Raw genomic sequence first — 24,390 nt, forward strand, 5'->3', positions numbered from 1 at the left:
CAAAACATCACTCCCTTCCCTTCACCCCCTCCAATGTAAATAAAAAAAATATCCCACCCTTGAGCCCCCTCCAACATACATTTGTCAGGTGCAAAACATCCCTCTCCTTCCTTTGTCCCTTTCCAACATACAGTCCTTAGTGCAAAACATCCTTCCTTTCCCCTCAGTCCCATGTAAAAACGGCATTCCCCTCCCTGCAGCCCCTCCAACAAACAGTCCCATGTAAAAACATCCTTCCCCTCCCTTCAGCTCCCACCAACAAACAGTCCCATATTAAAAAAATATAATTTCCATGCCTTCAGCCACCTGCATATAGTCTCCTCCTGCTATCCCTCACTCCTCTCTCTTCACCTGTATACATGTGTAGACAAGCACCCTGCTTCTGCTTCCTGTTATAAACAGTACTGTAATCTGGGGGGGGGGCCCACCTTTTCTCCCAGGAGGCCCCAACCCTTTCTGTTATATCATGCATCATACCTAGCAGGAGCACAACTGAGACTGCAGGGGTTGGGTAACTGACTGACCCATGCAGAGACAGGTCAGAGAGGAGGTGGTGGAGCTGCAGAAGCCTGCGGGGTTGAGGAGGAGAGTGGCCCACTGCAGACAATGGCCCATTTGCCAGATGGACAGTCCAGCCCTGACTGCAACCTTGATTGAGATGAGCTGATTTTTTTTTTCTCATATTTCTCAATTTTTAGGTCTTCAGGCACTTGAATAGTGAAATCCTATAAAAAAAAAAAAAAACATTCTAAAAAAAAACTGAACAAAATGGAAATTATAAAGGCCATCTAAAAAAGACAAAAAGAGAAAGAAAAGACAAATCCATAAATACCCAATAGAGACCAGACTGTGAGCCCCCCCCCCCCCTACACACACACATGGAAGGGTTTAAGGCTTCGTTCACATCTGCATTGAAGGGAACCCATGAACGGAAGCCAAACTGAAACAAACGGATGGTGACATCATGTAAGGGTTCCGTTATTTTGACGAAATCAATACCGTAGTCGACTGATCTACTGATTCCATCAAAACAACGGAACACTTACACAACGGTGACAAACTGAAACTATTTGCATCGGATCCATCACCATTGAAATCAATGGTGATGCAAATAGAAACCTATGGTTTCCGTTCATAGGTTCCCTTGATGGAAAGCTCAGACGGAACCCATGAATGAAGTCCCGACAGAGATGTGAATGAAGCCTTACCCCAACCATGAAAATGTCACATTTATTAACATAGAACTTACCGAATCTTTCTCCTATTCTTTATACAAAGGTTTCATCTATTGAGGAGTCTTCATAAGAATTTAAGATGCTATCGAAATTCTATTATAGATGTTATTATAAATGGTGTTATAGATGATGTTATTATAGATGGTGTTATAGATGATGTCATTATAGATGGTATTAACCACTTCCCGACCACAGCATTTTTCAGATTTTCATTAAAAAAAATTCCTCCCCACCTTCCAAACGGCATAATTTTTTTTTATTTTTCTGTCTATCTAGCCCTATGAAGGCTTGATTTTTGCGGGAGGAGTTATCGTTTTTCATGGCACCATTTATTGTACCATATAATGTAATAGGAAATTCTTTATGGAGTGTAAATGAAAAAAAAACAAAACTGATTCCTCCATTGTTTTTACGGCATTCACCGGGCAAATAAAAGGACATGTTAACTTTAGTCTGCGGTTCAATCCGATTGCCGCGATACTAAGCTCGTATCGTTTTTTTCTTATTTGACTAGTTTTACAAGGAAAAAAACGAACTGTAAAAATTAAATTTATTTTGTGTCGCCAAATTCTAATAACTATAACTTTTTTTTTTTACTTTGCTGTCGATTTGCGCGGTATGAGGGTATATTTTTTGTGGGACAAGCTGTAGTTTCTAATGGTACCATTTTGGGGTGTATGCAAGTTTTTGATCACTTATTACATTTTTTGTGGGAGATGAGGTGCCCAAAAAACAGCGATTTCTGTTTTTTTTGTTTTTTTTACGGCGTTCACCATGTGTGTTTAAATAATGTTGTATTGTAATAGCTCAGACCTTTTATGGACGCGACGATACCAATTATGATTTTTTTTTTTACTTTTTAATAATTTGTTTTAATAAATTCCTCTATTTAACAGTTTTTCCAAATTATTTTTTTTTTTTTAACTAGTCTACCTAGGGGACTTGAACCAGCCATCGTTGGATTGCTTGCACTATATGCTGCAATACTAATGTATTGCAGTATATCGTGCTTCTGATAGTGCTCCTATTAAAGGCTATGTTCACCTTTTGAAAAGTTTTATTTTTATTTTTTTTAAATAAAAATGTGTATCAGTGTGATTGGTACAACTTTGTATTTACATTTTATTAAAAATTATTTTAACTTTTTGAGATACAGCTGCTTTGTATCCTGCATACAGAGCAGTTGTATCTTGCGCTAAAACCTGAATCCATCAGGTTAGCGGGACCGTTTGTGTGAATCTGGTCTAAGGACAAGAATGTTGATGAAAAGACCAATTCAAACAGATTACAATCCGTTTGTCTCTGTTTTACATTGGCACCAATGATAAAAATAACCCATTCTTTAGACATCGTTTTTTTGTTGTTGTTTTTTTGAAATGGAGAAAAAAGTTCTGTACTCGGCACTTTTATCTCCGTAAAAAAACAAACGGATGACTAAACTAAAGGACACAAACTGATGCAATTAAAAATCCGATTGACTTGATTTCAATAAGATTTTTAACGGATTCGTTTTTATCCGTTGTTCTGATCTAAAAGCAGATGCAACGCAAGTGTGAACCTAGCCTTACATGGAAGATAATTGTACGTATTTATGAAACCTTTTTATACATTATTCCTTTTGATGTGGGTTTGCAATATTTAGTAATTTATAGAAAACAAGCTATTTCACATTGTCCTTTATAAGAAATGCGCAATGAGGGAAGAAACATTTTCTGTCAGAACTGTAGAAAAATTGCTAAACTTTTTTTTTATTATTATTATAGGATGACTTTAAAACCGTATCAGAGGAAAAGTCTTCTTTAAAGCGGGAGCTAGATTCTGCTCACAGCACAGCAGCCATTTTACAAGACGAGAAGCTTAAACTACAACAGGAGGTTGCTGACTCCAAGAAGGAACAAGATGATCTTTTGATACTTTTGGCTGATCAAGACCAAAAAATCCTCAGTCTGAGGAATAAATTGAAAGAACTTGGAGCACAGGTTAGGCAAATTTGAGGTTAAGAAGAAATCTGCCAGCAGAGAAGTGGGGCAGGTTCCATCTAAGGCTGCGTTCACACTGAGTTTTTTGCAGGTGGAAAATTCAGCCTCAAAATTCCGTTTGGAATTTTGAGGCAGATTTTGAACTGCCTGCACACCGTTTGCCGCGATGGTTTTTCCGCTCGCGACCATTGATAGCCACGGGCAAAAACGCAGCGAAATACGCTTTCTCTGCCTCCCATTGTCATGTCAATGGGAGGTCAGAGGCGTAAACGCCCAAAGATAGGGCATGTCGCTTTTTCCCCTGAGTGTGTTTTCCTTCCAGCCTGGCCTCGTTGGGTGACGTTTCATCCCATGTGACTCCTACAGCCAATCACAGACTGCAGTGGTCACATGGGCTGCAGCATCATCCCAGGAGGCCGGGCTGCATGGGGAACAGAAAGGTGGGTCACTATGAGTATTGGCTTTTTTTTTGTAAAGCGCTGTTTCTGCAAAGGATATTCCGCCCAAAAATCTGTACCTCAATTTGGTGCGCTTTTATGGGCGGAATTTCCTGCGGTCACAGCGTATCCAACCCGTGGGATCATACCCTTACCCTGTAGAGCTAGAGTTTATTTTGTTTTGCTAGCTACCTCCCACAGAATATGAAATTTCCTTAAAATAAGAATTGTGGAAATTAAATGGCTCTAATGTGACACCTCCCTACTCTTCAGGTGGAGGATGAGGAGGATGATGAGGATGATCTGGAGTCTGGAGATGCTGGTGATGAAGATGACCTGGATGAGGAGGACAGCAGAGAAGACAATATGTAGAGACATTCATTCTGGAAACCGCTATCCTGTTTTTTTTTTTGTTTTGTTTTTTATAGTAATAAAAATCTCTAGTAATTCCCCTAATTGAGCCTATAGTAAGCTATGAAGGCAATGTGAAGATGAAAGCCAAAGTAAGTCATTTAGGTTGCAGAGCTGTTGCCATACCCAGTTCACGCATCTCCAAGCCTTTTTTTTTATTAGGAATATGTCTTGGTAATGTGGTCTACTATTGCTCTGCCAGTGTTATACCGCACCTTATTCTCTCTGGTGCTCCCCCTTACCCTTGCCAAGTGCAAAACATTGCTATGCAATGTCAAATGATCTCTATCTAGCGGACTCTGCTGAAACTTGCTGCTACGGCCTCTTTACAGCAAACACTGAAATAGTAAGGAATGGGGGTAGATTGTTTCTTGCTCCCCCTTGTAACTCTAGAGTGCTATGATACAAGTGTAGTAGACCTGGAAATGGAAGTCTAGTGCCTTCACACCTGAAACGGCTGCGTTCCTCACTGGTCATATCCTATTTTGTGTAACCTGTGGAGGCATCCGTATTTGTAGTCCGGTAGATCCTCATTTCTTTTATTTGCACCAAAATGTCTTTTTAAAATGGAAAGAGCTTAAAACACTCAACACCCTGATAAATATTTTCAAACTTGTTAGCATTGCCACTAGTTTATTGTACCGGTAAAGTCATACAAAGTTATATAATTTATTGGCTTAAGTCAGGCCATAGAGATTTAGCCACAGAACGACATTTTAAGAGTGAAAATATGAATTACATTAATTTCATGTTTTACAAATAAAATAATGCATTTACTTATCAATTTTTACATTGAGTATTTAATAAACTATCGGTTAGACATATCGCCTAACAGCGTAACATGCAAATTTCTACTGTGCACCACACTCACTGCCTTCTGTATTTACTTCACTACCAGGAAAGTAAAACTCTTAACGTCTGATGTAGATATTGACTCTGGAATGTAGAAAAAAATGTTCAAAAGTGAAGTTTCCTTTAAGAGACTCAATTTGCCAACTAATGCTCATTGTACTGGAACAGTTGCAGAATTATTATCTGGCTGCATTCCCTTGAGTACCATTTTTTGTTTATATAAATCTGTTCAAAATTTAGTGTTGATTAATTTCTGAATATATATTTACAGGGGTCAGAGCTTTGTTTTTCTTATTCAGATCTCCAAATCCACTGCATAGACATAGATTTAAAACATAACATGTTGGCTGCCTGCTGCCACCACTAGAGGGTGCTTATTGCATACTTTGTTATTATTGAGTTTAATGTATAATAGTATGCAGGGAGTTCCCTCTAATGGTGGTTGCAGGCAGCAAGGAAAGTATCCTTTTAAAGGAGTTATCCCACAAAACAATTTATCATCTTTCAACAGGATAGGTAATAAGTGTTTGTTTGCAGGGGTTCCCACCGATCCAGAGAAGGGGTGTCCTTGGTCTGCCTGTATGAACGGAACTGTGGTCACGCATGCACGCTGTTGCTTTGTTCATTCTTTCTGGGACTGCTGGAGAAAACAGTACAGCACTCTGCTATATCTGGCCCATAATTCCTTGTCTCTTTAGATAGGGAGGTGTGGCCAGATCACATTTATCAGAAGCTATAGTTTTATGAAACATTCCAAAACTGTGAGGCGGAGGCTTTAGAGATATTAGTCCGATATCTTATTATTCAGAAACCTACATAAGAAAGCAGTGGCATTATAAATCATAATTACAGGTGCAACTGTCAGGGATCATTACCATGTATATTGTTTGAAAAATATTATCCTTATATATATATATATATATATATATATATATCCAGTATATTACACAAAGCGATTGGATTCATGGAGCACAAAGAGAAAGCATAATATGCCTATGGAAGACACCGCCCCCTGCAATGCAAAGAGGAGTGTGCAGAAGAATGTACAGGAGAACTTACAGCTGAGGAGCCAATGGGTCTTAAGCAAGTCCCACATCTCTAGGGAGGGGCATGTGTCTTTTCTCTGTGTGTTTCTTTGTTCTGAATAAAGGGCAGTTCTCCTCCTGTCTGATCTAGGGAAAGCTGTGTACCAACATCTTTGGCTGGTTTACTTCTTTCCAGGCATGCCTTCAGCTTTCAATTTACAGAGGTGGTTATTCGGTGTGAAATAACAGGGAGAAGGGAGCTACCCTGATATATGGACCTGACATCTTTGGCGCCCGAACAGGGACCTCACTCGAGGAAATATCGAAATCCGGATAACCGACAATCACAGGGTGAAACAGAGGACCCAGGATTGCCCACTGATAAGGAATTTGATCACCTCCACAATAACACGGTAAGCGAGTTGATTTTATGAATCTTCGTCTTATCTGTGTTTGTGGATGGTCTTGTGGCGATCTGTAGAACCCTTTTGTTGATTTCCTGGATTATCTCAGGCGACAGAGGTGATATTTTCCGCTGTGAGGTCGAAAACCTGTGAGACATTAGTCGCGCCCGACTAACCATCCTCTGGGTAATTAGGGACTAGATAGAAAATATAACCTGTCTTATACAGGGGCACGCGGGCACAGTACATGTGTAATAAGTCGTGGATAGTATTATAACCTGTCTTATACAGGTGCACGCGGGGTGTGTCTAAACACTGATAAGTCGTGGATAGTATTATAACCTGTCTTATACGCGGGCATGCGGGCACGGTAAACTGTGCGATAAGACGTGTGATAAGTCGTGGGACAGGCGCATGCGGGGTGCAACGCACTGATAAGTCGTGTATTAAATTGTAGGTAATATATTAACCAGGTCAGAGAGTTGTAGACTGAAAAATTATGTGTATAATATAGACTGTTAGAATGGATGGTTTACGGTCCATATTCAAATCTCCAGGATCGTCCGTTTCCGGACAGTCCTATTAGTATGATTTAGTGAAGGGAAGGGAAGCAGTATGTGAGTAAAATGAAGAAATTGATGGATGTGTGTGGGATCCATAGAGGAGGTAGGCTCCAAGCCGCAGATTGGGAAAAAGGTATTCGTGAGAACAAAGGGAAGTTAGAAGATAGTAAGTTGATGGAAAGTGCTTTAGCAAGGCAGCGAACAGCCATAGCGGTCAGCAAAGAGGGATTTGAAGAAGCAGAAGTTAGGAATAAGAAAGGCATTATATTATGTTATATGTATTATACAACAAAGGAGCAGCCCCCACCTTATAATGGCCGCTATCCCTCATTTTGGGTGTGCCCTTATTGTGGCCAGCAAAACCCTCTTACAATTGAACAATGTGTTTCCTGTGGGAGAGGCCGCCTCTCACCCCCTGATGAGCTCACGTCCGGCTCAACCAAATCAGCCTGACCAACCCCTTCTGCACCCACCGACACGCCCAGTACACCCGGAACTGACATCAGTACATCACAGGAAGTTCCCACCCCCGGCGACCATCTTACTACTCCACATGAAGCTACCATAGAGTCACCATTACCACTTTACCCAGTCCTTACACCAGATGGTGCCTATTATGTCCCGAAAGATTTTGTGCCCCTTTTCCCTATTGTCCCCCCAGCCATGACTGGGCGCTTTCCGTCCATAGATTACTTTCTTAATAGCTCGGCCTTTCAATGTGAAATGGCGAAGAGAAGGAGTCAGTGTGAACCGGATGAAGACAAGGAATCCCAGCATGAGTTACATGCTGTGAAAGAGGATTGTACGCTCCCCCTCCCGGTCAGTCAGATCCCGGGCCGTGTCACATTTCACATACCAGAGTCCCCACCAGTGGAAGAGAGGGATACTTTCTCTGATGCAGGACACCCAGAGTACTGGGAACCATTAGCAAAAAGACTGGTGTGGCCTACTGACAATTTGTTGATAGCAGGAATGGGCGATATTGTCACCCAGCGAGTGGATGCAATTGTCAACCCAGCTAATAGTAAGCACCGCCATATGCGAGGGGTGGCCAGAGCAATAGTACACGTCGGAGGTGTCGGAATCCAACGTGACAGCGATCTCATAGTTCAGGAAGAGGGCCCACTTAGAGTGACAGATCTGGTATCCACAGGCCCAGGAAATCTCCCCTGCACCCTGATAGTACATGCAGTAGGCCCTGTGTATGAGGCCGAGAATCACGAGCACTGTGTTCAACAGCTTCAAACAAGTGTCCGCAGGATTCTGGATTTCGCCATTTATAAACGTCTCACAACCATAGCACTCCCAGCTATTAGTGCAGGAATTTTCGGGTTCCCACCTCAGGCATGCGCACAGACAATTGTTCAGGCCATACGGCATCACCCAGCAGTGCCGTCCCTGGAGGAAATCAGATTAATTAGCAATGATGATGTTACTGTCCAAGCACTGAAGCAGGCCGTGCAGAACATGTCCAAGCAAGTTATCCCCTCACCTTTATTTAAGGAGATGTTCCCTGAAGATCCGGATGAACTGCTACCTGGCCTACCCCGCCCACCGGTCTACCCACCCCCTCCTACAGCCTTACCTCTAGTTCCCATATCCACACCCATCGTGGTACTCCCCGATGCGGCACTGCCTCAGGAGATTGGGATTACCACAGCCGCCTCCTCCGCCATCCCCGGCTCTCCTTCAGTCCCTGACCCACCTACAACCACGACCACGTCCCAAGGTGACGCACCCAACAAATATGTGGCCTTCAATCCGACGCAAGTGAACCAGATTGTGAGCCAACTCCCGGACCCGGACAAGAATCCTATGCCGTTCTACAGGAGACTCAGACAAATTCAACAGACATACTCAGCAGCATGGAAGGATTTGCAACTCATCACTAGCATCAAGGGGGGGGGGGACAGTTTCTGGCCCATAATCCAGTCTGCCTTAGATGATACACAAGTCCCAAATCAGGTAACATGAATCAGGAGATGTGTTTTGCCGCCAAATACAAGGGTGGGCCAGGGATTGGTTAACGGAATCTTCCACGAGTATTTCAGACTGCACAAAAGACACCACAGAGTCAGTGGAGAAGTTCTATGCCCGGATACAATCCCTTTTCCAAGACCAGGGGTTTGATGTTAAAGTCAAAATGCAACAGGTGTTGTTAGTGACCTCCTTTGTAAATGGTCTCAAGGAGCATATCAAGAAGAAGTTGGTGGAGGGAAGGCCGGAATATGTTGACATGGATCCGAGGAAGGTCCTCCTCATAGCTAAAGCTATTGAAAAGCAACCAGCCCCCACCCCACAGGAGTCTACAAAGGTGGCCGTGTGCCAGGATATCAATACAATTATGTACGCCGGACCAGCAGAGCGACGCCCCCCTCTCTACCCGCAACAGGCTTACCGTCCTCAACGATCTTACGAGCCCAGACCCATACAAGCGAGACTAACAAGGAAATATCCTGACGCTCAGGGTCCCGGAAGGGCCAGTGGAGACCTCGCCTGTTATAGATGTGGGGAACCGGGGCACTTTAGGCGGCACTGCAGAACTCGTCCGGCCAATCGACCCGATCCACGACCTCAAGGCGATTACAGTAATCGCTCTCCAGAACGCCCTTATCGACCATAGGGAACCGGCATGCCCGTGCCCACCATGGCCTCTGTTACTGCACAGTCTGGACCTATTTCTTCTGTTAGGATCCTGGTGGAAGGCCACTCTTTGCTTTTTCTAGTGGACACGGGTGCAGCCAGATCAGTCATAAGAACTAAGGATCTACCTGCTGACAGTTTCATATCTGAAGATTATATCTCCTGCGTTGGTGTAGACGGCAAGCCATCTTCTTCTAGGCTCACCTACCCTGTACCTGTTGGGGCCCAGCAAAAGATTCTCTCCATATTTGTGCTTTCCAATACCTGTCCTCTCAACCTGTTGGGAGCAGACTTGTTACAAAAACTTCACGCAATTATCCGCTATGAAGACTCTGGAATGTACCTCGATTTGGACACTCCTCTGTCCCAGGAAGAGACCTGTCAGATCAGGGCTATCCCTTTGCTTCTACACCAACCCCCTCCCACCCCCATTCCGGAATATTTCTACAATCAGATCCCCGATTCTTTGTGGTCCACAGGGCCGGAAGCTATAGGGAGATTACCCGTTCCACCTGTTCAAGTGTTCCTCAAAGAAGGTGTGCACATACCACGGCTCCCACAATATCCTTTGAAGGCTATACAAGAAGCTTCCTTAGGAGCCCAGATTCAGGGAATACTACGGAATGGCGCCCTTATCCACTGCATATCTCCAGCCAATACCCCCCTCTTCCCTGTGAAGAAGAAAACTCCTAAAGGTGAGCCTGATAAATTTTGCTTGGTCCAGGATCTGAGAGCAGTTAACGCTGCTACGGTACTAGAAACTCCAGTGGTCCCCAACCCGCATACTCTGCTGAGTAACATTCCGCCCGAATCTACATACTTCACGGTTATTGATTTGGCCAATGCTTTCTTCAGTTTCCCTCTACATCCTGATTGTCAGTATCTTTTTGCGTTCACCTACAGGGGAGCTCAGTACACTTGGACAGTTATGCCACAAGGAGCACAGAACTCACCCAATCACTTTTCTCAGGCCCTCTCCATGTGCCTGGATCCTTGGATACGAACTCACCCTGAAGCCACACTCCTCCAATACGTGGATGACCTACTCCTTTGTTGTCCGGACAAACAGACAAGTCATCATCTCTCTCTACGCCTGCTCCAGTTTCTTGCGAAAATTCATTGTAAGGTCTCTCTGAAGAAGCTCCAGTGGTGTGCCACCAAAGTTGTTTTCCTAGGACACTGCATTTCTCAGGGGGTGAAACACCTTACTGAAGACCGGAAGTTTGCTATTCGAGATATTCCCCTCCCAAGGGGAGTGCAACAACTCCAAGTGTTCCTGGGTATGGTCACCTACTGTAGACAGTGGATTCCCAATGCTTCTGCCCTTATGTAATTGCTGTATGCTGCCTTGAAGGATGTAGTCTGGAATCCACATCTACCTGTGGAAGCCGTGGATGCGGTACAAAGACTCATGTCTCCGCGCCAGCCCTTGGCATCCCCGACTATCAGCGACCGTTTTTCCTCTTCGTGTCAGAATACCACGGCCATGCATCCGGAGTGTTAACCCAACACCATGGCGGGACACACCGTCCCATTGGATATTACTCTTGTAAATTGGACTCTGTCTCACAAGCGGCCCCTGTATGTCTCAAAGCTGTGCTGGCCGCCAAGGAATTGCTGGATAAAACGTCTGACATTCTTCTAGGACATTCAGTTACGATATTGGCTCCACATGATCTCAAAGCCATCCTTGATCAAAGCCAACAAAAGCATCTCTCTACACAGCGGCATATGAGACTCCAATGTTCTCTTCTCCCAGAAAATGTGACCCTACAGCGATGCACAATCCTGAATCCGGCCACACTGCTTCCTCTCTCTCGGGGGATTATACAGATGGGTTTTCTTCTCACACTCCTAACCCCCCGCTTATGGCGGATCATGATGATCCAGATGCCCACGAACACGATTGCCTCCAGGTAATGCACCATGAAACATCGCATTTGCCCACAGTGACTGAACAGATGATAGTCAATGCTGACCTTACCCTCTTCACTGATGGATCCAGATATGCGGATGAATGGGGGTCTTTTCACACTGGATATGCTGTGGTGTCCTCTACCATGGTCATTACAGCCGGATCTCTTCCGCCGCACATGTCAGCACAAGAGGCGGAGCTGATAGCCCTAGCTGAAGCCTGCAGACATGCAGAAGGACGAACCGTCAATATCTATACTGACTCTAGATATGCATTCGGGGTAGCGCATGATTTTGGTCAGCTATGGGCCATACGGGGCTACAAGACAGCCACCGGATCCCCTATCAAGAATGCAGAGGCGGTGGAGAATTTACTGGAGGCCCTCCAGCTCCCCCTGCAAGTGGCAGTAATCAAAGTTAAAGCACATGGGAAAACCCATACGGCAGAAGCCCAAGGAAATCTGTTTGCGGATCAAGAGGCTAAGCAAGCAGCCATAGGGCCTCGAGAGGAGGCAGGTGTGTACGTAATGACGAGGAGGGGTAAAAGCAAGGAAGAAGAGCAGGAGGGGGAGAAAGTGGATAATCCAGGAGTCGGAACCTTCCAGGAATTTCAAAAACAAGCCCCGACCCACGAGAGAGAAGAATGGCTCAGAACAGGGGCAATACAATCGTTGCAGGATGAACTCTGGAGAAAAGGGAACAGAATATGTCTACCCAGAGCACTTTACCCATCTACAGTACAATGGGCCCATGGAATAGTACACAGAGGGAAGAATCAGATGATTGCTGCCATAAACAAACTATACGTAGCACCCAGCATTTCCACACCAGTTAAGCAATACACCCAAAGCTGTGGAATCTGCAATACCTGCAATCCAGCAAGAACTGAACCCACTCCAAAGAAACATTTGGCAAGACCATTGTACCCGTTTCAAAGGATACAGATAGACCACATGCAATTACCAAAGAGTGGAAGGTATGAATATGTCCTGGTGGTGGTGGACATGTTCTCAGGATGGCCTGAAGCGTACCCAGTGTCCAACATGACAGCAAGAACCACGGTGAAGCGACTGCTGACAGAGTTAGTCTGCAGATTCGGCATCCCTGAAGTCATAGAAAGTGATCAGGGACCAGCATTTATTGCAGATGTGACCAGAGACATTTGGAAGATGGTGGGTGCAGATCTCGGACTACACACCCCGTACCACCCTCAAAGCAGTGGCAAAGTGGAAAGAATGAACGGTGCTCTGAAAAGTAAAATTCTTAAAGCCACTAAAGAACTGTCCCTGCCATGGCCCGAAGTATTGCCCATTGCTTTGTACTCGGTTAGCAATACCCCCAAACAGCCAACAGGACTCACCCCATATGAAGTCCTCTTTGGGGGTCCTCCCAGAATGGGATGTTACTACCCGCAACAACTTAGTCTAGGAAATGATAGTCTTGTTAATTTTGTTATTTCCCTCAGTAAAGAGTTGACAGTAACACATGCTGCATTGTTTTCTTCCATTCCAGATCCAGATTCTGTCTCAGGGGTGCACAAGCTACAAACAGGAGACTGTGTACTGGTGAAAAGACACGTCAGAGGGGCCTTAAAAGCCAGATTCGAGGGCCCATACCAGGTCCTCCTGATCTCGCCCACTGCAGTTAAGCTGGAAGGAAGGCCGACATGGATCCACGCCTCGCACTGCAAGAGGGTCTTTTCCAAAGAATGACTATCACCATGTACATCCTTATCCTTTTCCGTGTTATTGCACAGAGTGCTGAGGGGGGACATGTAGGAATCTCCCAGGCTGATGGGGTGACTACTTTTTGGTATAATTCTTCTAGTACACATGAAGCTACATACCAGTTTGAATTTGAGTCTGTAACATCCTTCAGAAACAAACATAGTTGTGTCAAACAAACATGCGGATATTGGAATGCTTATCACCTGTGTGATCGAGGCACTCAATATATATGTGTAACAGACAATTATTACGGCAATCGTTGTACATCCTGGAAGGCGGTGGGCTGGAACCCGGGGGACCATTGGGGATATCGCCCACAGAGTGCCTTAGAAAAGAAAGACATTAATGGGAAGTCACTTCTAACTGTAATGACGTTATCAAGAAAAGCCTGTGATCTGTCAGGATTAGACTTGATCCTCACCATAGAAAACCTTAGTAAAACAGACCAAGACACATACATATTAGGGACCTATGGGGGAGAAATGGGAAAATTCAAACTAAAAGATATGGTAGACTCCCGAGAATGGAGAAAGTTGAACCCTGAGAGACTGATAAAAGTGTTGCTATCCCAAATACAGATGCATAAAAAAATGATGGCCATGGCTGGCCCAGGATTGGAAGACGCTATGGCCGTAGAAACCGGATTTGGGGACCATAATGTCTGGTTAGAGTGGGTACAATACACGACACGGAAAGTGAATAAGTCCAACTGCTATGTGTGGGCAGGAGCCCGGCCACACCTAGGGATAGTACCACTTAATATTCCTGACGATGCTGAAGAATGTTTCCTAAGCATATACACCAATATAACATTAGACCACACAGTATGCGAGTCCTGGAAAAAGGAATACCCCATAGTCACCACGACACCCAAACAAGCCCAGGGACTTACCATTTACAAAGGCAACTACACATGTTACACCAATACAGAAGGGAATGGCCGGCTCCTAGGGAACTTTCTGGAAGGGTACTGTTCAAAGTACAGCTCATTAAATGCATCTATCACTCAGAATCAGGTGCAGTTTTTGGGCGATATATACTGGATATGTGGGGATATGAAAATCAGAACCAGACTTGAGGGGCAATGGAAAGGAGAATGTGCATTGGCTAAAGCAATTATGCCTTTCCACATTCTTGGTGAAGGTTCAGATGAAGACCCAATGAAAGGATCTTAGCACCGCAGAAAGAGGGAAGCATCCCCAAGAGGAAGCTTCGATCCACATGTGTATATAGATACAATTGGTGTCCCGAGGGGGGTGCCAGACGAGTTCAAGGCCAGAGATCAGGTGAAGGCAGGATTTGAGTCTCTTATCCCAATTATTACTGTTAATAAAAATGTAGACTGGATTAATTATATATATTACAACCAGCAGCGGTTTGTAAATTATACCCGAGATGCTTTACAAGGGTTAGCCGACCAACTAGGGCCCACCTCGACTATGACATTCCAGAATAGAATGGCTCTTGATATGATATTGGCTGAAAAAGGTGGGGTATGCCGAATGATAGGGACAACCTGCTGTACGTATATCCCCGACAACACCGGGCCCAAAGGGAAAGTCACAATGGCCATACATAAGTTGGAGAGCTTATCTCAGGAGTTGAAAAGGAACTCAGGTATTACCAACCCATGGGACCAGTATTTTTCATGGATGACTGGATGGCAGAAAATATTAGCACAAATAGTAGTAGTAATAGTGGTCTTTTTAATACTATTCTCTGTCCTTGTGTTCTGTGTTTTCCCTTGTATCAGGAAAATGATGACGAAAGCTGTAGAACAGACTGTTCCCACTATGTTTACACAAATAGACGAGGTGACACCGACAGTCCCTTTAAAGACAACCATCCTGTATACTGAGGAGAATAGGGACAGTTAGGACCATTCAGAAACCTTGGAAGTCCAGGTACAAAGCGGGGTTACTCATCAGGAGTAGCTTGTCTCAAGCTGGTGAAGAAATCCAAAACAACCCCTACCCGCCTGGTTCGAGTGGTCAGTGGTAGGTTGATAGGCAAGACTCAGGGATAGAATAATAATATTTTTAGGGGGGACTGTCAGGGATCATTACCATGTATATTGTTTGAAAAATATTATCCTTACATATATATATATATATATATATATTCAGTATATTACACAAAGAGCAAGCATAACACGCCTATGGAAGACACCGCCCCCTGGAATGCAAAGAGGAGTGTGCAGAAGAATGTACAGGAGAACTTACAGCTGAGGAGCCAATGGGACTTAAGCAAGTCCCACATCTCTAGGGAGGGGCAAGTGTCTTTTCTCTGTGTGTTTCTTTGTTCTGAATAAAGGGCAGTTCTCCTCCTGTCTGATCTAGGGAAAGCTGTGTACCAACATCTTTGGCTGGTTTACTTCTTTCCAGGCATGCCTTCAGCTTTCAATTTACAGAGGTGGTTATTCGGTGTGAAATAACAGGGAGAAGGGAGCTACCCTGATATACGGACCTGACACAACCACTTGGCACTATAGTTTTTGCTGGAGTTTCCCTTTAAATACAGGGGATCCTGTCTTTGCCTGGATTGTTGACTGACACAAAACGGATGTACAAAATTTAATCCAAACATTTTTGTTATTTTTTTAATGTATATAAATTTTTTACATCTTTCAAAATTATTTTAACAAGGCAAGACGTTCTCGTCCTGCTGACTCATGACACAATATGGAGTGAGCAACTTATTGGTCTCCCCTTATAAATTCATCGTGGTCTGTTGTAAAAATGTTCCCTACAGTATCCATGGCCGATGATGTCATTTCTTTGATAGTTGTCACTGGTAGAGTAGGTGTTGGTTGTGAAGTCTGTACCGTTGTCACCGGTATGGTTGGTATTTTGGTGATTGTGCTCAATGTTGGCTGCTTCTTCTGAAAGAACAGTTAAAGTATACACATCATATGCATCTACTTTCAGAATAAACTAATGCAAATAGAACCCCTCAGGAAAAATAAATGTGTATTTGGTTGCTGTAATTATGGTGGAATACTCACACAGATTTTCCAAAACAAATTGGGATATCTCGGATAATGCTGGAAGAGACAACATAGATGATATTGTTAATCCGAAATTTCATGTTGTGCTATAGATATATTTTTTAAGGCTTTATTTATACTTTTCTGCGGTAAAACATACAAATCAAAAAATAGAATTAGATATGCCAAGCAACCAATAGCCATACAACCATGCACGTCGGTGTACCCCCCCCCCCCATTAACAAAGAAGATATATCGGCCTCATGAATACATACTGATTATACAGCAGTATTCTCTTTCTCAATCCATCAGTACCAAATTTGATCGAATTTGCATGGGCATTTCCTGTCATTGAACGAGATTTCGTCTAAGGGGACATACAGTCGTGAGAAAAACAAAGTACACCATCTTTGAATTCTATGGTTTTATGTATCATGACATGATTAAAAAATCTCCTTAGAAGGTCGTAAAATTAGGCAAATACAACCTCAGATGAACCAACAACACATGACAAATTACACAGTCATTATTTAACAAAAACTAGGCCAAAATGGAAAAGCGTGTGTGAGAAACTAAGTACACCCTTAGTGCTTCCATAGGAATGAAGAGGGTAATTAGCAGTCAGGTGCTGCTTTTCAAAAGCCCTTGAGTAATTGATCATCAGTTAGTATGACCACCTCTAAAAAAAAAAAAAGTTTTGGCAGTTTGCTGGTCTGGAGCATTCAGGCGTGTGTTAACAATGCCAAGGAGGAAAGACATCAGCAATGATCTTAGGGAAGCAATTGTTACTGCCCATCAATCTGGGAAGGGTTATAAGGCCATTTCCAAACAATGTGAAGCCCATTATTCTACAGTGAGAAAGATTATTCACAAGTGGAAAACATTTAAGTCAGTTGAAAATCTTCTCCGGAATGGACGTCGCAGCAAATTGGTCAGACCTTTCAATGCCCAGAGAAATTGCAAAAAATCCAAGTGCTACATCTCGGACCCTACAGGCCTCAGTATATTACATTTTCAAGTTCATGATCGTACAATTTAGAAAAAGACTGAACAAGTATGGCTTGTTTGGAAGGGTTGCCCGGAGAAAGCCTCTCCTTTCTAAAAAGAACATGGCGGCACGACTCAAGTTTGCAAAGTTGCAACTGAACAAACCACAAGACTTCTGGAATAATGTAATTTGGACAGGCGAGACCAAAGTGGAGATGTTTGGTTTTCTCCAAACGTGATGCTGGGGGTTATGGCCAAACACATCATATCATCACAAACACTTCATGCCAGCTGTGAAGCATGGTGGTGGAGGGGTGATGATTTGGGCTTGTTTTGCAGCCACAGGACCTAGGCACCTTGCAGTTATTGTGTCGACCATGAACTCCTCTATATACTAAAGTATTCTAGAGTCAAATGTGAGGCCATCTTTCCAACAGCTAAAGCCAAGACCTCAACCCAATTGAACTTCTGGGGCGGGACCTTAAAGGAGCTGCGCATAAACTAATGCCCACGAACCTTAATGAACTGAAGCAATGTTGTAAAGAGTGGGCCAAAATTGCTCTAGAACGACCTAAGAGACTGATAAAGTCATACAGAAAACAATTACTTTCCGTTGCAGCTACTAAAGGTGGTTATTCAAGCTATTGATACATGGGCTGTACTTATTTCACACATGGTTTTTCCCTCTTGGCCTAGTTTTTGTTAAATAAATAATGACACGGTGTAATTTGTTGTTCATCTGAGGTTGTATTTAACAAATTTTAAGCAGAATGCAGGTTTGGCCCCTCATCTACCTGACATCTAAAGCAGATATCTGAAGTAGAGACCCCAATAGGTTTCAATCTAGCTGGAGTATAGTACACTATATTTAGAAATGTAATTTGAATAAAAAAAAAAAAAAAATCTCTTGCGCTCATCACTTGGTTAAAGTAGGAGCCTTCAACCTCCTTCCAATCCTCTGTTGACAAGTCAGGGATATCTGCCACCCACTGCATGAATAATTTGTGCTATGGATATTTTATTAAAACTTTCATATACAGTCATGGGAAAAAGTGGGTACAGGGTCTAAATAACAGTTCTGTGGTCCTCCACAACTTCTATAAACAAATATAATCTTTGGTGACAACAAAAAACGGCAGATTTCAAAAAGTAGTAATTTTTTCCAAAAAGGAAACCAACATTTATCAAGAAACTGTGACTATCTTTAACCCCTTAGTGACCACTAATACGCCTTTTTACGTCGGTCACTAATGGGCTTTAGGCTAGGCTGACGCCTTTTCACGTCAGCCTAGTCTAAGTCCTGCACGGGTCTCCCGTGCAGGCAGGAGCCGGGGCTCTGCTGTCTGATGACAGCTGAGCTCCTGCTCCAACGCCCGCGATCGAAGTTTACTTCGATCGCGGCCGTTTAACCCGTTAAATGCCGCCGTCAATAGCGACCGCGGCATTTAACTTTGTTTACAGAGGGAGTGAGCTCCCTCTGTCACCCATCGGCGGCCCGCGAATGAAATCGCGGGTCTCCGATGGGGTGTCATGGCAGCCAGGGGCTTGATAAAAGCCCCCAGGTCTGCCCTGGACATATTCCTGTTAGGACGCGCCGGAGGCACGTCCTAACAGATTGCCTGTCAGATTTACACTGACAGGCAATAATGCTCTGGTATACGAAGTATACCAGAGCATTATAGCAGCGATCGGAACATCGCACAGTAAAGTCCCCTAGTGGGACTAATAAAATCAGTCATCAAAGTGAAATAAAGATTATTAATAAAAAGTACAGTAAAAAAATAAATAAAACCATTTTTTTCCATAAAAAGTGGTTTTATTTAGTAAAAGTGTAAAAAAAAAAAAAAAAAGTCCACATATGTGGTATCACCGCGACCGTAATGACTCCATTAATAAAGTTAATATGTAATTTAAACCGCAAAGTGAACACCGTAAAAAAAACGCAAAAAAACATGGCGAAATTGCAATTTTTTTCCATTGCCCCCCAAAAAAGTCATAATAAAAATGAATCAATAAGTCCCATGTACTCCAAAACAGTACCATTCAAAACTACGTCTTGTCCCGCAGAAAACAAGCCCAAAAAATCACTACATTGATGGAAAAATAGAAAAATTACGGCTCTTGGAAAGCGACGATGCAAAAACAAACAATTTTAGTTCAAAAGTGTTTTTATTGTGCAAAAGTCGTAAAACATAAAAAAACCTCCACATATGTGGTATCGCCGTAATCGTACCGACCCATAGAATAAAGGTAACATGTTATTTACGTCGCACAGTGAACGACGTCAATTTAAAAACGCATAGAACAATGGCGGAATTTCAGGTTTTTTTTATAATCCCCCCCAAAAAGGTTAATAAAAGTTAATATAAAAATTATTTGTACCCAAAAATGGTGCTATTAAAAAGCACAACTAATCCCGCAAAAAACAAGTCCTCATACAGCTATGTAGACGAAAAAAAACAAAACGTTATAGCTCTTTGAATGCGACTATAGAAAAATGAATAAAATAGCTTGGTCATTAAGGCCTAAAATGGGCTAGTCACTAAGGGGTTAAAGCAGAACTTTTGGCTGTTTGGTGTTCTGGAAATCTATAACTGCACCAATGTTACTTATATTTAAAATTGTTAAATGGGGTCAGTACAAACATTATACCTCCCTGTGAAGATCTTTGATTCCATGCTTAGGGAAAGATCCATATTTTGGAGAAGATTTTTCGCTCTAAAGTAAGAAAAAAGGAAATAACAGATCATGTAAAGGTATTGCAAAAATAGTGTTTTCTTTTTGAATAATTAGCTTGTGCACACCTTTAAACATTTTTTAAAGGCTATGGAGACTTTCTACTGCCCCAATGCATGTAAAATATAAACTAAAGCAACTTTTAAAATAGTTTTATTTTTAAATATTTCTTTAAAATATACAAACAAAACTTAATTCCTACTAGATTACAAATGCCCATTAGTTCCAGTTACAGGCAACCCAGCCTTTCCTTCTAGATAGTCCACTAACCGATTCCTGGGCAGAAATAAACATAATCATTAACGTTTTACACCTATACACCAATATGGAGCTGGCATTGCTACATTACTATGCCGCGTCAAGGTAGTTCACCATCTTGTGTTCCTTAGTCTGTCAGTGTACAAAGTTTTTTCAATCTTTGTGTACTTGAATCCATTTTTTAATGAAACTAATAAAGCATTGGTACTGGAGTAACAAGTTTCTATCAAATTAGTTTTGTGTGACTTTGACACAGACCAAATTGTGATGGCTAGACGTCAGAGAATCTTCAAAACGGAGGGTCTTAAGGATTGGTTCCGGTATGTAGTGGTTAGTACTTACCAAAAAGTGATCAAAGGAGGGACAACAGGTGAACCAGCCACAGGGTCATAGGCAGGGCCGACCTTTGGGGTGTGATCACATTACTGGATCGCGCTGGCCTATGAAAGGATCCCGTCGCTGTTGTGGAGCAGCTCCGTTTGTCGAGGGAATGGAGCCTAGTTGAGTATAATTTTTTTGTTTTATTTGTTTGGGGGGCATGGTCTACAAGGGGGTGGTGCAGGGCTGTATGGCACTGTCTACAAGGGGGAGGTGGGGGCTGTATGGCACTGTCTACACGGGGGAGGTGGGGGGCTGTATGGCACTGTCTACAAGGAGGAGGTGGGGGGGGTTGTATGGCACGATCTCCATGAGGAGGGGGACTGTATGGCACTGTACAATGGGGAAGTGGGGGTGGCACTATATACATGGGAGAGGTGGGGGCTGTATTGCACAGTCTACAAGGGGAAGGTGTGGTTTTATTTTAATCATAAAGAACTAGGGTCACAGAGTCCCCCTGTATTCCCACTCTGTGGGCGCCCAGTGTCCTATGCAAATGCACTGTTGTCCATCCTGCCTATGAAAACAAGCATAACAAGAACATCCACTGTCACCCACCAGCCTAAGGAGCACCTTTAACACCTCTCCCACCAGAATCCCCTTGGTAAAGGCAGTAAAGTTGAGGGCGTGCTACTGCTGGTCAGTACATCTGGGAGATGGAGAGTTGGCTCAGTGTTATTTAACCCCCTTCCAGAACCGGTCCACTGTTTGCACTGTGGTGGTTCGCTTCACCAGCCTATTCCATGGGGCTTTTCCCTTAGCCGTCTCTGCTCTCCCTAACACTTTTGGGCGACAGCGCTACCTTTTACTGTATGGCCGGTGCCATTACAACGGCGGCGCCATTTTGCGCTTCACTGCACAGGCGGGGATCCTTCTTTATAGGATGCACTAATAGCACTCCAGCATGCTTTTTTTAACTGTCTCTCATGGGGAATCATGAGACTCCTGATTGGCAGGTCTACCCACATGACCGCCAGCAGCCAATCGTGGCGCTCCATGGGCGGGCTTCAGCTCTCCTCCATTTGGATGGAAGCTGCTGGGAACACAGGACCTCCTGGACAGAGCTACTGCTTCTTGCCTCAGGAGGACTTCTGACATATTGGATGCGGGTAGGATTAGCCTTTGCTTCTTCAATTCTCTTAAGGTGACCTAGCCTAAAGGCACTGAGTTAGTTTCCTAAGGGAACATACTCCTTTCTTACACTGTGCTAGTTTTCAGTTCGTACAGTTTTCTAGTAGCGCTAAGTGAAGCAGCCATTACTCGCTGAATAAGAGAACACCTTGCTACGCAGTTTTAGTAATTTTTTTCTGTTTCTTTCATTTGATTGCTTTTTTCTTTTCATTGAAGCTAAGTAACCCTCTCTACTGCCATGTCTGACCCTAAAGGGGTATCCTCACGCCAGACATTTGCCATTTATTATGCCTGCTCTAAGTGCAATACTAAATTTCTGTGTGTTCAGTCTGCTTCCACCCCCAGTGTTGCTCGCCCCTGGTAAGATGGGTGTGGGTCTGGAATGGGATAACTCACTTTTCCGGACGGTTGATAACCTGGCGAAAATTACTCAGTCCGTTCTGGGTGGCATGTCTGCCCATCTGCCAGACTCTTGTTCTGCCTGTCCTCTTAGGGTTCATGCCTTCCCCTCATGGCAGACCTCTCAAGCGGACCAAAACTTCTCGCTTACCTCCTCTCCTCCTAGAGAGGTTTTGACTGTGAATTATCTGTTCCCGATTTGGCTTCAGTTGGTAAGGGTTCTACCTCTCTTCCCACCTCAGGGAGATTCTAATTTAGAGCTGTCCGTGACACACTTCAGGTCACTTCTTCTGCACCTTCCCTTTCCACTGACTCCATTTTTTTCCTTCAGCCCCAACGTTCTCAGACTGTTTTTCCAGCCCCCTCGGAACTGGGGGGTATTGGAGGAATGGTATCACCTGGACAAGAAGTTTTCCAACTCTAGCCATTTGAATGTTTTCTACCCCTTTCAAGACTGCGATTTTTCCGCTTTGGTGCAGGCTCCGCTGGTAGATCCTCCAGTTTCTCGCCAAGCCAAGGCCACTACCTTGCCGTTGGCAGATTCCACTTCCTTCAAAGATCCACTGGATCGCCGCGTAGACTCCTTTTGCTAAAGCCACTTTTGGGGCCTCGGGCTATGCCCTTTGTCACATTTTTGCATCTGGGTTAGCAGAGCCGTCACTGAAAAGGCAGGTCCGCGTTTTTGTCCCTTTCGTGGTTCCTCCAACTCCACTTCCTCCAGACCACAAACTCAACAGGATCAGAAGGCCAAACCTTCCTGACCCTCCTGGCATCCCCGACTTCCACCTTCAATGGTTGGAACCGGCAAGGCCACTTCTGCATGAAGGCGCTCCCCTACTCGACTTGCCTCAGGTGGTGGGGAGGCTTCTGCACTTGAAAGATGTCTGCCTCTCTCATATTTCGGACGCCTGGGTTCAACACGTAGTACTATTTTAGGATACAAAATTGAATTTGCCAGCCTCTCTTGAGCATTTCTTTCAGTCGGCTTTACCACAGTCCCCATCCAGGACGGCACCCTTTTTTCGGGCAATCGACTCCTCTCTGCTTCTTCAGGGGGTCATCATTCCAGTACCCTTGAACCAGAGGTTCCTGGGCTTTTATTCCAACATTTTTGTAGTCCCCAAAATTAACTGTTCGGCCCATCCTGGATCTCCAGCTCCTCAACGTGCATGTTTTGGATCCGTCATTTTCGAATGGAATCTCTCTTCTCTGTCATCGCTTCCATAGAACAGTGAGAATTTATTTCTTCTGGGGCCTACAAGGACACATCCACATGTCCCTATCTGTTCTACTCATCAGTGCTTCCTGCGCTTTGCGATACTGTCTCGTAATTTCCAATTCGTGGTCCTTCCTTTCGGTCTAGCCACAGCCCCGAGGAGTGTTTACAAAAGTTCTCTCTGTCATGATGACACTACTTCACACCAGGGTGTTGTCGGTCACCCCGTACCTGGACGACATCCTAATCAAATCTCAATTACGAGATGGCTCTCCAGATCACTCTGGACACTCTCGGTTTGATCATCAACTAGTCCAAGTCTTGCCTGTCTCCTTCTTAGCAGATCATCTTTTTGGGGGTCGCCTTCGACACTCACTTGGCAAAGGCTTTTTATTCCTCTGGAGCGTCTCTACATTCTTTAAGAAGGGATTAGTTCCTTATAGACGACTGTGCCGACCTCACGTTGCCTCTTCATGCAGGTTTATGGGACCAGGGTGGCCTAAATCGAGACCATTCCATTGGCGCAGTTCCGGACGTGTTCTCTGCAGCGGACGATCCTCTCCCGGTGGGACCGATGCTTGCAATCGCTGGATCTGAAGTTCATCCTTCCCCTCTCGGTCCATCACTCGCTTCTGTGGTGGATCACTTCTCGGGCTGTTCCCCAGGGGCGTTCCTTCCTCCAGCTGAATTGGCTGATTCTCGGTTGATGTGAGGAACGCAAGCTTCCGCCCTTGCGTTCTTCCTTGTCCAGGATTCTATCCTTTTTACAAAGGGGTTAGGATCACGGTTTAGCTCTCAACATTAAGACTTTTTTTCAGGGAGTGACTCATGCGACCCTTCCTTATCGTCCTCCTACTTCCTCGTGGGATCTAAATTTTGGTCTTGGATGTCTTACAGTCGACTTCATTTGAACCCTTAAGAAAAGTCTTTCTTAATTTTCTGTCCTGGAAGATGGTTTCTCTGGTTGCTTTGACCTCCATCCAGAGGGTCTCTGAGTTGGCGACTCTCTCTTGTCATTCTCTGTTTTTGACTCTTCACCAAGACAAGGCAGTGCTCCGCACGGTACCTTCTTTATTGCCTAAAGTGGTTTTCGGCCTTCCACATAAATG

At 44.0% G+C, this 24,390-nt stretch overlaps 1 protein-coding gene across 2 annotated transcripts in view; it reads left to right on the top strand.

Annotated features, from left to right (window-relative positions):
• USO1 (USO1 vesicle transport factor) overlaps positions 1–4,846 on the top strand; it is a 69,844-nt gene extending 64,998 nt beyond the window's left edge. For both annotated transcript variants that reach the window (XM_075860709.1, XM_075860710.1), the window contains 2 exons: positions 2,999–3,214; positions 3,925–4,846. In XM_075860709.1, the coding sequence (XP_075716824.1) occupies positions 2,999–3,214; positions 3,925–4,023 (315 nt within the window). In that variant the 3' untranslated portion in view covers positions 4,024–4,846. The remainder of the gene's footprint in view (positions 1–2,998; positions 3,215–3,924) is intronic.
• Positions 4,847–24,390: the final 19,544 nt, after the last annotated feature.

This window comes from Rhinoderma darwinii, chromosome 1, assembly GCF_050947455.1.
Source record: "Rhinoderma darwinii isolate aRhiDar2 chromosome 1, aRhiDar2.hap1, whole genome shotgun sequence".
NCBI classification, from domain to species: Eukaryota; Metazoa; Chordata; class Amphibia; order Anura; family Rhinodermatidae; genus Rhinoderma; species Rhinoderma darwinii.